Genomic DNA, 13,878 nt, shown 5'->3' on the forward strand with positions numbered 1-13,878 from the left:
AACTTCCCTATACAGAGCAGCCTTTGAATGTCTTCTAAAGGCCTTTGGAACTACAATAACCGATTGCTTTGATCAGTGGCTATGGGAGGCAGGCGGTGGTGCATGGGGCTTCTGGAGACAGAAAACGGAGGCGGGACGAGACCGGATGTCCTAGAAGAGGCTGATGAGAGTTGGCGTCCAACACCAATGGGGCAGGCACAGGTTCTCTGCCCCTGCCATACAGCAACATTTTGTTGCAGCTCCCATTTATGCACGCATGCATGCGTGAATGAAGGATGATAAGAACCACCATCCTCCGACTGAAGTTACAGTCCCGATGCACGCTTACCTGGGAGCAAGGTGGAAAGGTCTTAGGGACCGGGTAAACACGAATAGGGTGGGCTGCACACAACAAGAGCTTGCACCCCAACCGTTCAGCCACGGTCTTTAGCACTCAGTAGCAACGATCCTTAGCAGGCCTTCCGGCTCCCAGGAAATCCAGGTGCAGTCCTGGCTCCCCCTCCCACAACGGTCCAGCATCCCATTGGGACTCGTTAGGACCGGACCGGATGGAATCCAGGGCTCGATCAAAGGGGGCGCTAGAACGCCCGGCTGCCGAGCGTTCCATCTCCATGGCGACGTTTGTCGCTAACGTTCTGGGGGCCCCGCCTCTTTCCTGGTGCCCAGGGTACCAGCCGCCGCCTCCTCCTCTGCCCGGCCGCCCGGCAACCATGTCCAAAAGGCGGAGGCGGACATGGCGGGCACTTTCTCCGCCTTCCCCTTCGACTGGGAGGTGGATTCCCCGACGCTGGTGCCCCGGCAGGGACGCAGGCGTGACTGGAGGCTGACCAGCAGCGGAGTGGGGCTCAACTACATCCCCCCACTGCCCTTCCCGCCGCCCTATGCACGAGTGAGCCAAAGCTGGTGACTTTAAGGGGGGTGGCTGGCTGGTGCAATTCGGATTAGTGGAAGCGATGTGGTTTGCAGCGGGGGACTGACACTCCCTCCCGCTACTTCTAGGTACCCTGCAGGCGGGCTAATGCTGCCTGGAACCAGAACTCCTGGGGAATAAATGGGTCTTGCGGGGGGAGGAGTCTTGGTTCTGTTTTTCATCCATGCACCCACTTTTCCGTTTCCTGATGGTTTGTCCCATTGTTGCCCTTTATGCTCTTTCCCCCACCTCCTCCCTCGCACCCCCCACTTCGCTCATCGCCAGTCTACGATCTATGAGCCACTGCCCCCAGCATCTGAGAAAGTCTTCCAAGATGAGGTCATCCCACGCTTGACAACCACCTCACAACTCGCGTATGGCCCGAAAATCCACGGGGGAGTCCTGGCTCACCCCCGCTACTCTGTTGCCTATCCGCACTGGGACGTCCTCTACAACAAAGATCTGAGAGAGAAGGTAAAGACAAGCAGGAAGCTCTGAGATCTGGGAACGGGAATAGAAGCTTGAACGCTGGTCAAGGGTCACATCCAGATGGCCAGTGTATTGAGGATTTGTCCGCATTTGTTTGCAGGGGGATTAGACAAAGTTGGCAATTTAATCTGCTTTTGTCATGATTTGCTTTCAGGTAGGTCAGATGATGTTGTGCCAACCCAAATGTTATGGGAACTCCCAGTGTATTTTCCCCTGTCACTTTCCTTCTTGCAAAAAGTCCAATCTTTTGCAAAAGCAGGTTTATTGCACAAGAGTTTCCAGCCAACTAAGCTGTACAACCTGAATTTGTGATTGAATCCACCCCCAAATAGTGACAGTTCTTGAAGTTCCCTAGGAATAAGGCTTGGTGGTTTTACTGAGGAGGGAATGGGTGGAGTGAATCCAGTCTATAAATTACAGCCTGGTTCTGTGTGAGCTTACTCAGAAGTAAGTTTGACTGAGGATTTACCGTATATTCCAGCATATAAAACGACTGGGAGTATAAGACGACCCCCAACTTTTCAGGTTAAAATATAGAGTTTGGAATATACTCGCCGTATAAGAAATACAACCCGGCGTATAAGACGACCCCCAACTTTTGACAAAATTTTCCTGGATTAAAAAGTAGTCTTATATGCAGGAATATACAGTATGTTGGGGGGGGGGGGCAGGACTGAGCTACCTGCACTGCAATTGGCCAGTTCGTGGAAGCCATGCCTATTGCTTAGGTTGCCAGTTGCATCGCTAGAACGTGTCACGACATCACCCAAGTGACCTCAGCGAGAATTTCAGTTTCAAATATTCTGATTATTTCTACTTTCAGCTAAGTATTTTTATTTATTTACTTGCAACCTACCTGCTCTGAAAAATCGCAAGCCCCCCTTTCTGTTCATTCCGAAACATGACAATAATAAGATTAGAAGCATTTGCTCTTGTATGCTTTTCTCGGGTTCCTTTATTTTAATTTAAAGATGTATGCAAATGGGTACAGAAGTATTCGCATGCATGCCCAGTAAAGTTAAAGGCAGGGGAGGGGGAGGGGAGAAGTGACACACACACACTTAAAAATCCCCACATGAAAAAACCCAATTGGACACATTCTGTCAAACTCCACCCGCTAGTGTCAATGAGCAAGCACTGGTGGAATAGCAGTGAATACCTGTGCCTGAAAAAATGGGTATGTGTGCCAAATACAAAACACACAAAAAAAATCAGACCTGAGGAACAGGTTTGCCGTATAAAGCCCCCATCTAGAAACACACTGAATCAGCTGAAAATTCAGGGAGTAATCTCGAACTATCATCGATGGAGCCCCACACACCCCTCACTCAGTGACTGCAATTTAGGCAGGAGAACGGGATGGGGGGGGTGAGGATTCTGCAGATAAGTTCCCAGAAGCCCCTGTTCAAGGAGAAGAACAAAGGGCCCCAAGTGACAAGGTGATGGCGAGACAAATAATCTTTCCTCCATGGCTCTGTTTGAAAACACTTGGCTGAAGGAGGCAAACCCCCCCAAGGCAAATGAAGAAACATTTGCACGAGAGCGTGTCCTCGTGCAGTCATGGTGACCGTTCCCCCAACCCCTTCTTCTCTGTAGCCCTGTTTCTGCTCTTCTCCCCGACAGTTGAAGCTGAGAGCATGGAGGTTCCCGCTGACCATGGGCAACCAGAAGAGCGAGACGAGGGAACGCTACCCTGGCTGGCCCAATCTCCCACAAGAGCCCACTTTCCATGCTGGGCCTCAGCCTTTTGGCTTGGCTGATCATCACCTGAATGGACCATCCAAGGTATCTGGTGTTTCCGGGGCAGGGAGAGGATATCCCAACTATGCTGCACATCTTCTTCCTTCTGGCCAAGGCATCTTTGTGTTCTGTTTTAGGTTAACCAGTGTGACAATCTCTATGTAAAGGATGCTTGGTTTTGCATATCTTACAAACGATTGCTTGCATATACAGGTGAAACTCGGAAAATTAGAATATCATCGAAAAGTGCATTTATTTATTTCAGTAATGCAACTTAAAAGGTGAAACCAATATGTGAGATAGTTGCATGACATGCAAAGCAAGATACGTCAAGGTGTTATTTGTTGTAATTGTAATTATTTGTCGTTAGGCAGGTCAATTATAAATGGAATGTAATCAATGAAATGTAATAGCGATGTTTATTTTTATTTTTGTATTATTGTAACTACAGTGGTATCTCAGTTTAAGTACAAAATTGGTTCCGGAAGTCTGTACTTAACCTGAAGCATACTTAACCTGAAGCAAACTTTCCCATTGAAAGTAATGGAAAGTGGATTAATCCGTTCCAGATGGTCCGTGGAGTACTTAACCTGAAACGTACTTAACCTGAAGCAAACTTTCCCATTGAAAGTAATGGAAAGTGGATTAATCCTTTCCAGACGGGTCCGCAGAGTACTTAAACTGAAAGTACTCAAACCGAAGCGTACTTAAACCGAGGTATGACTGTATTTGTTTTATTACTGTGGAATTTCTAAAAGAAAGCATTTGTAAATAAATAAAAATAAAAAATAATAAGTTGCATTACTGAAATAAATGCACTTTTCGACGATATTCTAATTTTCCAAGTTTCACCTGTATATTTAGGGTGTTAGGGGAAGGGGTAGTGCCTTTGGTGGGGGACACGTCATGCTACTTCTGGGGTAGTTTGTCCACCTTTGGCCCCCACCTGCGCTCAGCTCTTACCTGTGGCTCCTAGAAGCTTACAGTATACAACAGTGGCCACGCCCCAGGAACGCCTTTGACTGGCCGGCTAAACCAGGTGAGGGTTGGCTGATGGGTCTCAAAGCCCCAGTGTGTTAGGGACTTTCCATGCATGCCAAGACAGGCTCTGGCAGATTGAAGAGATGTGACCAATCGTGGGTCCAGCGGTCAAGAAGGTAGTTTCTGCACAATCTGTAGAAGGAAGTGAGAGGCAGATGGGACTTGTCAGACTGGGAAGGCAGCCCTTTCTAGGAGAAGGAAAACTGATCCAAACCTCTGCTGCCTTGTGGGATATCTTCAAGAGGAGAAAAGGCTAAGGAGTAAACTCTACACAAATCCAGAGTGGAGTCCTTAAGACACCTTGTGCACCTCCTTCCGGCAACTTCCGGCCAAATGTCTTGCTCTGCTGTCCATCAGCGAGGCTGGGGTGTGTGTGTCTTGTCATCTGGGCAGCCCAGGACCTCCATACGCACTGCCCAGGCTTGTGCCCCAGGGAAGCCATTTTGGCTTCAGCCCCAGAGGTGCACTCCATTGTCTCTTGAGACAGATGGATTCCAACAAAAGCTTGCGCATCTTTGCATGCTACCCAGTGGCGGAGCTTCATGCTCTGGCACCGGGGGGTGGAGAGCAGGCGGGGGCAAGGATGACGCTCGTCCTGGGGGCGTGGCGTGCTGCCCGTAGGGTGCGATGGCACCCCGCCGGGATCGCGCTGCCGGGGGCGGTGCGCTCCCCTCGCACTCCTCTTCCTCCGCCAGTGATGCTACCCATGGAATCATTGGACCAATCAGTATTCATTATTTCCTTCCGTGTGGGGAGTGTTTGTGCTGCCTGCTTTTAGTGGGAAGGAAAACCTGTGTCCCTCCAGATATTGTGGGACCCCCCAACTCCCATCAGCCCCTGCCAATGCAGTCAAAGATGTAAGAGGTGGTGGGAGCTGTTGTAGTCCAACAACATCTGCAGTTCCTTCTCCATCCCTGGCCTAAACTGGGTTATCCTCGGTGCCTCTGCAGCAAGTTCGAGGTGGGATTCTGATCTTGGTATTGGGCCTCATATTGGGCCTTCCCTATCCCTTCCCCACCATGCCTGGTCTTTCCTTTGACATCCTTCTTTATTTTGCTGGCCTGCCCATCAAAGAAAGCAGGTCATGTGCTTGAGACCCAAGAGCTCTAACTAAGGCTGGGGTCAAGGATCTGAGGGAGTTTCCTCCTGATTCTGGCAGGTTTACTTGGCAGTGGCAGCAGCTACGAGGAGCCACCGCGTTTCCTTGCCCCCCCCCCAATGTCCTTGACATAGCATTGCTCCAGGAGCATTGTGGGAAATTAAAATGGTGGCTCAGTCATTGCTGGGCCCTGGGAGGCACTCAAAAGAGTGTCATGTGGTAATACCTGTGGTGGGCTGTGGTGGGCTGAGGAGTTCAAGACTTCCATGCACAACAGTGGCTTCGTTACTTTGTTCTTCGCAGTCCGTTGTGGCCAGCACACGGAATGAAGAGATGGCAGGCAAACCCTTCTACATCCGGGACAAGGCAGTTCTGCGACTTAATGACCCCTATATCTCAGTCACCAGCCGGGACTTCCATCCCTTCACAGAGTAAGTAGCATTTCCAAGGTTCTCTCCCCATCCCTTCACCCAACCCAGACACCTCTGCCACTGCCTACACTCCCTTCCCATAATCCTCTGGGGGTGCAACTGCGAGAAGTGAGGTTACAGGGAACCAAGCAGAAGGCCTTCTCGGTAGTGGCGCCCGCCCTGTGGAACACTCTCCCATCAGATGTCAAGGCAATAAACAACTATTTGACTTTTAGAAGTCCTGTTTAGGGATGTTTTTAATGTTTGATCTTTTATCGTGTTTTTAATACTCTGTTGGGAGTCGCCCGGAGTGGCTGGGGAAACCCAGCCAGATGGGTAGGGTATAATTTTTATTGATTGATTGATTGTCTCTGAACCCACATTCTACTCTTTGACCCTTGTTTGCTACTGCTTGTTTACAATGGCACAGAACTTGTATTTTTTTAGGTTGGCAACCATACTTAACATGTCTTGACAGCTGGATGTCTTAGCTGGCTGGAGCATTGTGCTGATAATGGCAAGGTTGCAGGTTCGATCCTCATAAGGGACAGCTTGTATCTTCCTGCATTGCAGGGGGTTGGACTAGAAAATCCTCAGGGTCCCTTCCAGCTCTATGATATGATACAGAATTCTATGATATGGCAGATGTTGGCTATTGCCTGATTTATATATGGCAGGGTGGCCAACTTCCAAGAGACTGTGATCTACTCACAGAGTTAACAACTGGCAGTGACCTACCCCTTTGGTGGGGTTCAGGTCAAAGTTGTTGAGCTTTTTTTACGAAGGAAAGCCCTGTTTTTTGGAGTTCATGTAAAAGTTGTTGAACTTCTTTAGTCATGAAGCGATATTGAGCTTTTTTTAGGAAGGAAAGCCCTGTTTTTGGTGGTTCAGGTCATTTTAGGGGTGCAGGGCAAAGGTGTTGAGGGTTTTTTTAGGGGAGCCAAAGTTTTTTAGCTTCTTTGGGGGGGGGGAGCCACTGATCTACCGGTGATCTACCACAGACATCCAGTGATCTACTGGTAGATCACGATCTACCTGTTGAATATGCCTGATATATGGTATCCCTTTTGCTGTTGAAATGTATTTTTACTGATTTTAACGAAATACCAATGATAAAATGGCTGTGTGCTACCTGAGCGCAGGCATGCAAAGAAAGTATGGCATATCACAGGATCAAGAAAAAGGTCCTTCTTCTTTGGCGATCACTCGTAGCCGAGTAAGATTGTCTTCCATAAACACGGTTTTAACAATGGGTCCGTAAGTGACTGTGGAGGCCAATTCTGGATCCACACATCCTTCCACAGTGGGGACACTGGTTTCCAGGCGGGAGTTGATCACGGTGTGGATTTGCCAAGAGTGCCTTCCTCTTAGCACGTTTCTCCCTCGCGTCCTGAGAGTTCGAGTTTCTTCAAAGCCCATGGCACCTTTGGTAAAGGCTGTTCTCCAACTGGAGTGCTCGCTCCAGTTATTCCCAAACAATACCATATTCTGCAGCGCCAAGAGTAGCAGTGTGTACACAGGGAGCCCCTTCCAGACAGTATTCTCTCCTTTAAACTGTGGGTAAATGCCAGGATCTGTCCAGGTCTTCTTAGGCCCCTATGCCTGGGCAGGACGTCTGGAACACCTTCAGCATACACCCGGGAATCATGGACTCATAACTGGGCTTTATGAGCACCAAATCAGCAGTGAACAGCAGAAGCATTTGTAGAGGTTTCAAAACATTCCTCATTTATTTCTATTAACTACTGCATATTTACAGATCTGGCTTTGTGAGTGTTACAGCCTCTCACTTAGCCATCTTGTCTACAGAAGATATTAAACTGCACACAGCACACAGCAGAGAGCAGAGTCAGGAATGAAAAACAACAAAGTAACAATTCCTAACTGTTCCCTCCCAACAGCAGATATCACCAGATTTTCAGAATGGGAGGGGTGAAAATGCTCACAACCTCCCCCTTTTCATTCTGACCATTATGAAAATCTAGCACAAAAGCAATTTCTTTACATATATACCAAGTTGTTCCTTATTAACAGCTTTAGTCAAAGCATCAGCAGGTATTTCTTTCCCTGGCATATATGAGACTTTTACAACTCCTTTCTGAATGCATTCTCTGGCACGGTGCAATTTGATTAGCAAATGTTTTGTTCTTTGCTTGCACCCTTCTGAATGGATTAGTTCTATGCAGGCTTTGTTGTCCTGATAAACTTGAACTGGACAACAAATTTTTACTCTCATATCCTCACATAGTTGCAACAACCACTCTACATTCATGAGGGAAAAATTTAAAGCGTTGAGTTCTGCTTCACATGAACTCATGCTTATTGTTGCCTGTTTCTTACAAGACCAATCAAATAGGCACTGATTGTACAAATAACACACACCTGAGGTGCTCTTGCCATCAGTTGTATCACTACCAAAACTGGCATCGGCATAGATCTCAAGACCTCCAGATTTTTGGCTAGTAAGCTTCAACCTGTAATGCATAGTGCCTTTTAAATACCTAACTATGCGTTTCAGTGCCTTCCAGTCTTGCACTGTAGGTTGATTTACATATCTGCTGAGCAAATTTACGCTAACAGCAATGTCTGGTCTTGTGCACCTTGCTATAAAACTAAGTTTACCCAAAACACTTCTGAACAATGTAGTGTCAGGAAAAACATTAGCATTAGTATCATGTTGGTACCCTGTGACCATGGGGGTGTCTACAGAATTGGCATCTGTCAGATTTAATTTTTCAATCACATCATTGATCTTACGTGATTGATGCAGCAAAACATCACCTTGCTTATTTCTCTCTACTTCCAGTGAGAGATAATTGCTGACTTCCCCTAGGTCTTTCATATCAAAATGCTTTTGCAGTTTTGCAAGAGTGGTTTTGTAAATATTTGCATCCTTCCAGAAAAACAAAATATCATCCACAAAACAAATGCAGTACAATTTGTGCTGGTTAGATTCTTTAACAAAAACACAAGAATCAGCCTTTCCTTGCTTGAAACCTAAGGAAAACAGCACTTCTGTCAGTTTAGTGTGCCAGCATCGAGCGCTTTGTTTTAGACCATACAAGGATTTTTTTAATTTACACACCATTCCTTTTTTTATCTGCACTCCATCTGGCGGTGACATGTAAATACTCTCATTGAGAACTCCGTACAAAAACGCAGTATTTACGTCGTGATGAGATATGGTCATGCCCTCTTCTGCAGCAATTTTCATCAACAGCCTAACTGTCTCAAATTTGACTGTCGGTGAATATGTCTCATGATAGTCCTGATCAGGAACTTGAGAAAAACCACGTGCAACTAATCTGGCTTTATATCTGACCACTTTACCAGTCTGATCAGTCTTGGTTTTGTAAATCCACCTGCTGTCTACAAGTTTCATGCCTGGTTCTGCTGGAACCAATTCCCACGTGTCATTTTGCTTTAGGGAATTCAATTCAGCTTTCATGGCGTTAAGCCAAGGTTCGGCATCTTTTTCAGGTAAATTTTGAACCTCTTTGTAGTTAGTTGGTTCAAAAACTGAGTTTGTGTTGCTAGTGGCAGCCATATCTGAAATAGCAGCTTTAGCAAATTCTTTAGAAAATCGTTTAGGTGCTTGTCCCTTGGTAGTTCTCTCAGATCTACGCAATACTCTGGGATCCTCTGGGTCTGGTTCCTCCTCCTTGGGAGAATGGTGACCTGTATCTGGCAAAGATTCTACCTCTAGATCAGTGTCAGACCCATCTGATTTCTTAAAAGAGGTCTTTTCATTCTGATCATCTGTATCAGTGTCAGAATCTGTGCTACCATCAGCATCAATTACAGGTTTTGCCTCTTTGTTAATTGGTTTAACCACCTCATCATCTGAAATGGGATGACATTGAAAAATGCCAACTTTGTCCCATTTTGGATTACAATCCATGCTTCTGGTCAGCCTAATTGTGTTTGTGTCTGTCATCAGCACACGATAGGAACCTTTTTCATAACCTAGAAAAATGCCATGTTGACCAGATTTGCTCAATTTGTCACCTTGCAGAGTATGCACCCAAACTTCAGAACCGAAAATTTTTAAATGTTTTACAAACGGTTTCCTTTTGAACAGCATTTCGTATGGGGTGCAATCAATGGCTGATTGATATCTGCGGTTGTAAATATAGGTGAAACACGATAGAGCTTCAGCCCAAAAGGGGTTGGGTAGGCCTGAATCATGCAACAGAGTTTTAATTCCTTGTTGCAAGGTCTGGTTTACTCTTTCACATAAACCATTCTGCCATGGAGATCTGGGCGTGGCAGTCATGTGCTCTATGCCCTGTTCTGCAGTAAAGTTTTCAAACTGTTCTGAACAAAATTCTCCACCCCTGTCAGTGAAAAGACAACGTACATGCTCATCGTGAACATTCCTGAGCCATGCACAAAATTTTTGAAACTTAGAGAAGGCTTCAGACTTCTTTTGTAACATATAGACCCAAACATATCTAGAATAGGCATCTATCAGAACCAAAAAATAACATGAGTTTCCTCTAGAGAGCGCTAGAGGTCCAACCAAGTCTGCATGCACAATCTCATAAGGTTTCTTAACCTCCCTCCCAGATTTTGTACCTTTGGGAGCTTGCTTAATTTTGTTCTCTGCACATGAGACACATTTCATATGATAAGGACACTTTTGAACTTTCATGCCCTCAACCATATTTTGCATTTTACCTACTGCCTGGAAATGCAAATGACCAAACAAACGATGATAATCATGAATACAATGGTTATGCAATTTCTCATTCTTATCTACTGATATATTACAGCACGCCTTTTCAGTTTCTTTAGTTGCTCCAGCAGCTGTACCTGTAACAAAAGGCAATACATATAAACCATCAACACACTTAGCATAAAGAATGAGTTTGTTGTCTCGAAGAATTTCACACCGAGAGTTTGCAAACACCACTTTAAATCCTTGAGCGTCTAGCTGAGAAACACTCAAGAGATTATCCTGCAAATGAGGAGCATACATAACATTTTTAACTGTTGCATTAAGGCTCTGCAAAGAAACCGTTCCCTGAGCCAAACTTTTAATAGTCGTTCCATCCGCTTGATGAATTGCTCCTCCCTGTTTCTCAAGATGAAGAAAGAGATTTTTATCATTGGCCACGTGCCTTGTGGCTCCTGAGTCGACAACAAAAACAGAACGTGTGAGTTGATTAGAACTGCGTGAAATCAAAGCCTTTGATGCAGCTGGCCCTTGGGGTTTTCGGCCTCCTCCCCCTTTGCCTTTGAAGTTGCCCTTCTTCTTTGAAGAGTTTTTACACTGATTTTTAAAATGGCCGACCTCTCCGCAAGAAAAACAGCGGCGCATTTTAAGAGCTTTTGCAACACTTTCACTTTCCCCTGTTGAAGGCTTGTAGGCATTTCCAACAGCCTTGTCCCTGCTTTCTCTAGCAGTCTGTCTGCGATCCCACTCATTCAAGAGCACGCTAGACACATAATCTTCTGTTAGACGGTCATTGGGCAAAGACGACAATTGAGCAGCTACAGCATCATAAGATTCATCCAAACTGTTTATGATAAGCATTGCAAAAACAGCTTCTGAAATATTTAAGTCTCGCTGGACAAGATCCTGTCTGAGACGTTTTAATTGGGCTAGATGGCTGGGCAAATCACCATCTTTCTGCAATTCCAGCCTACACAGCTTTTTAAAGAAAAGCACACTGGATCCTGCATTTTGTCTTAGATGCATATCTCGAAGTTTATTCCAAACAGCCCGTGCAGTCTGCTGGTTCTCCAAGTTGACCAACAACTGGTCCTGGACACTCAGAATAATTGTCCCCCTGGCTCTCATGTCTGCCTCATGCCACGCTGGCCATCCATCATCATCCTCATTAGGGGGGTCATCTTCTATAATATGGTAAAGCTTTTCCCTTTGTAAAAGTGCTTTCATTTTGACCTGCCATGTAGGATAGGTCTCTGGTGTAAGGAGAGGAAAAGATAGAGACATCTGGCCAGAATGTGCAGAAGCCATGCCTGTGTTTAGTTAACAGCAAGACACTTCCCTTCATGCACCCCAAATACTCTTGACTCTCTCAGCAACTTCTCTCCCCACTCAGCACAATTAACAGGCAAACTGGAAAAGCGTCTCTGCTGTCTTCCTGGCAGCCAGCAACATACCTTTCTGTAAATCAAACAGCAGCTTGAAAAACAGCTTCAGCTCACAGCTCAACTCCGATGTGCAGCATCAGATGGAAATGGATCAGAAACATCCAATTATCCAACCATCAATAGCCATCTGCAACCACCAGTCTGCTACCAGCAACCATCCGCCTGCTACCATATGTGGGTAAATGCCAGGATCTGTCCAGGTCTTCTTAGGCCCCTATGCCTGGGCAGGACGTCTGGAACACCTTCAGCATACACCCGGGAATCATGGACTCATAACTGGGCTTTATGAGCACCAAATCAGCAGTGAACAGCAGAAGCATTTGTAGAGGTTTCAAAACATTCCTCATTTATTTCTATTAACTACTGCATATTTACAGATCTGGCTTTGTGAGTGTTACAGCCTCTCACTTAGCCATCTTGTCTACAGAAGATATTAAACTGCACACAGCACACAGCAGAGAGCAGAGTCAGGAATGAAAAACAACAAAGTAACAATTCCTAACTGTTCCCTCCCAACAGCAGATATCACCAGATTTTCAGAATGGGAGGGGTGAAAATGCTCACATAAACTGCTTGGTTTCACCCCACTTACAGAGAAATGGACGCTTTTTGATCCCTCCCTCCCTCCCTCCCTCCTCTCTCTCATGCAGCAAGGAACGACAAGGCTATGCCAGGAAGGATGTTCTCTCGCTCCAGCCGGGTGGTCCTGTGATCCGTGATCCTGAACCAATGCGGGACATCAGCCTGTTCTTCAACGCAACCCGAGTACCCCGTCTGGGGCCACACATTCCTGCCGTTCCCCACCGGGGTCTCCTTCCCCTGACCCGAGAATCCTACCAGCCTCCTCACGACTACAAACGCACCTGGGACCGCTTCTGCCCGGTAGAGAAGCCTCCCACCGTCTCCTGCCGGGTGCCTGTGGTGGAGATCCTGTGCGTTCCTCGCATGTACGAAACAGAGTATAAAAACTACGGCAGTGGCAAGCCCATGCCAGTGTGAGAGGCCAGGGGCAGCGAGCCATTTTGCAAGGATCAGGCAGGGCAAACCTATAGAATCTATCTCACCTAGCATTTGCTTCTGTGTTCATTTTGCAGAGATGACCACAAAGTCTGTATTGATATTTTGTTAACACGTATGGGCAACAATTGGGATGAATTAAAAATGAACTCTTCTTTGAAATAAAAATTATCCAGTCCAAAAATATGGTTCGGAAAGCTTTACTTACAGAACTTAAACTCCAATCGACTTAAAGCAATAAATTTACATTCAGTTAGATCAGGCATCCCCAAACTGCGGCCCTCCAGATGTTTTGGCCTACAACTCCCATGATCCCTAGCTAACAGGATCAGTGATCAGGGATGATGGGGATTGTAGTCCAAAACATCTGGAGGGCCGAAGTTTGGGGATGCCTGAGTTAGACGCATTATATACTGATGCCGGCATAGGTGAAATGTCTTAGACTATGAATATCTTCCGGAACTAAAAATCAAAGCTCTGTCTCTTCTCCACTAACCTGTGGCTGTTCTCCCAGAGGGAGAGAGCAAAACATCCATTCTCTCCAGTAGCTTGAGAACAAAGACACACTCCTCCCAAGATGGACGCCCACAGATTAGCATATGCATAGACCGTGTAACACTATATATTTCAGGTGTTTTAAACACCATGTGACAGAGCCCCATAGATATACAGTAGTCCCACTAATGATTAACTTGTTAGGCTCTCATCACAGTTTTCTTTAGCTTCAATGGAAATTTTCATGCCATGCTTCACAGTATACATGCAGACACATTTTCCATTTCAATATTAATTCAACAATTATGCTTAGCAGTCTGGCATTTAGAAGCATTCAGAAAACACCACATTTTGGGCTGTGCCTTGCAGTGGTCTTTCCCAGATGATCTGAGATAGAAATATTCAGTTGTTGTTGTTGTTGTTGTTGTTGTTGTTGTTGTTGTTGTTGTTTTCCATTTTGTAATTTATACTTTTAGCTTTAGGAGGGCTGTCCTTGCCTTGCTTATTCACCTGCCCATTTGAACTCACACAGGTGGGAGTGGAAGGAGGGATGG

At 46.0% G+C, this 13,878-nt stretch overlaps 1 protein-coding gene across 1 annotated transcript; it reads left to right on the top strand.

Annotated features, from left to right (window-relative positions):
* The first annotated feature begins 666 nt into the window (after window positions 1-666).
* Window positions 667-13,021, top strand: SAXO3 (stabilizer of axonemal microtubules 3). The gene is made up of 5 exons (XM_060281105.1): window positions 667-889; window positions 1,196-1,384; window positions 3,023-3,184; window positions 5,583-5,710; window positions 12,463-13,021. The coding sequence occupies exons 1-5, from the start codon at window positions 734-736 to the stop codon at window positions 12,809-12,811; spliced, it is 984 nt and encodes a 327-aa protein (XP_060137088.1). The 5' UTR covers window positions 667-733; the 3' UTR covers window positions 12,812-13,021.
* The last annotated feature ends 857 nt before the right edge of the window (window positions 13,022-13,878 follow it).

Source organism: Zootoca vivipara, chromosome 13 (genome assembly GCF_963506605.1).
Source record: "Zootoca vivipara chromosome 13, rZooViv1.1, whole genome shotgun sequence".
Lineage (NCBI taxonomy): Eukaryota > Metazoa > Chordata > Lepidosauria > Squamata > Lacertidae > Zootoca > Zootoca vivipara.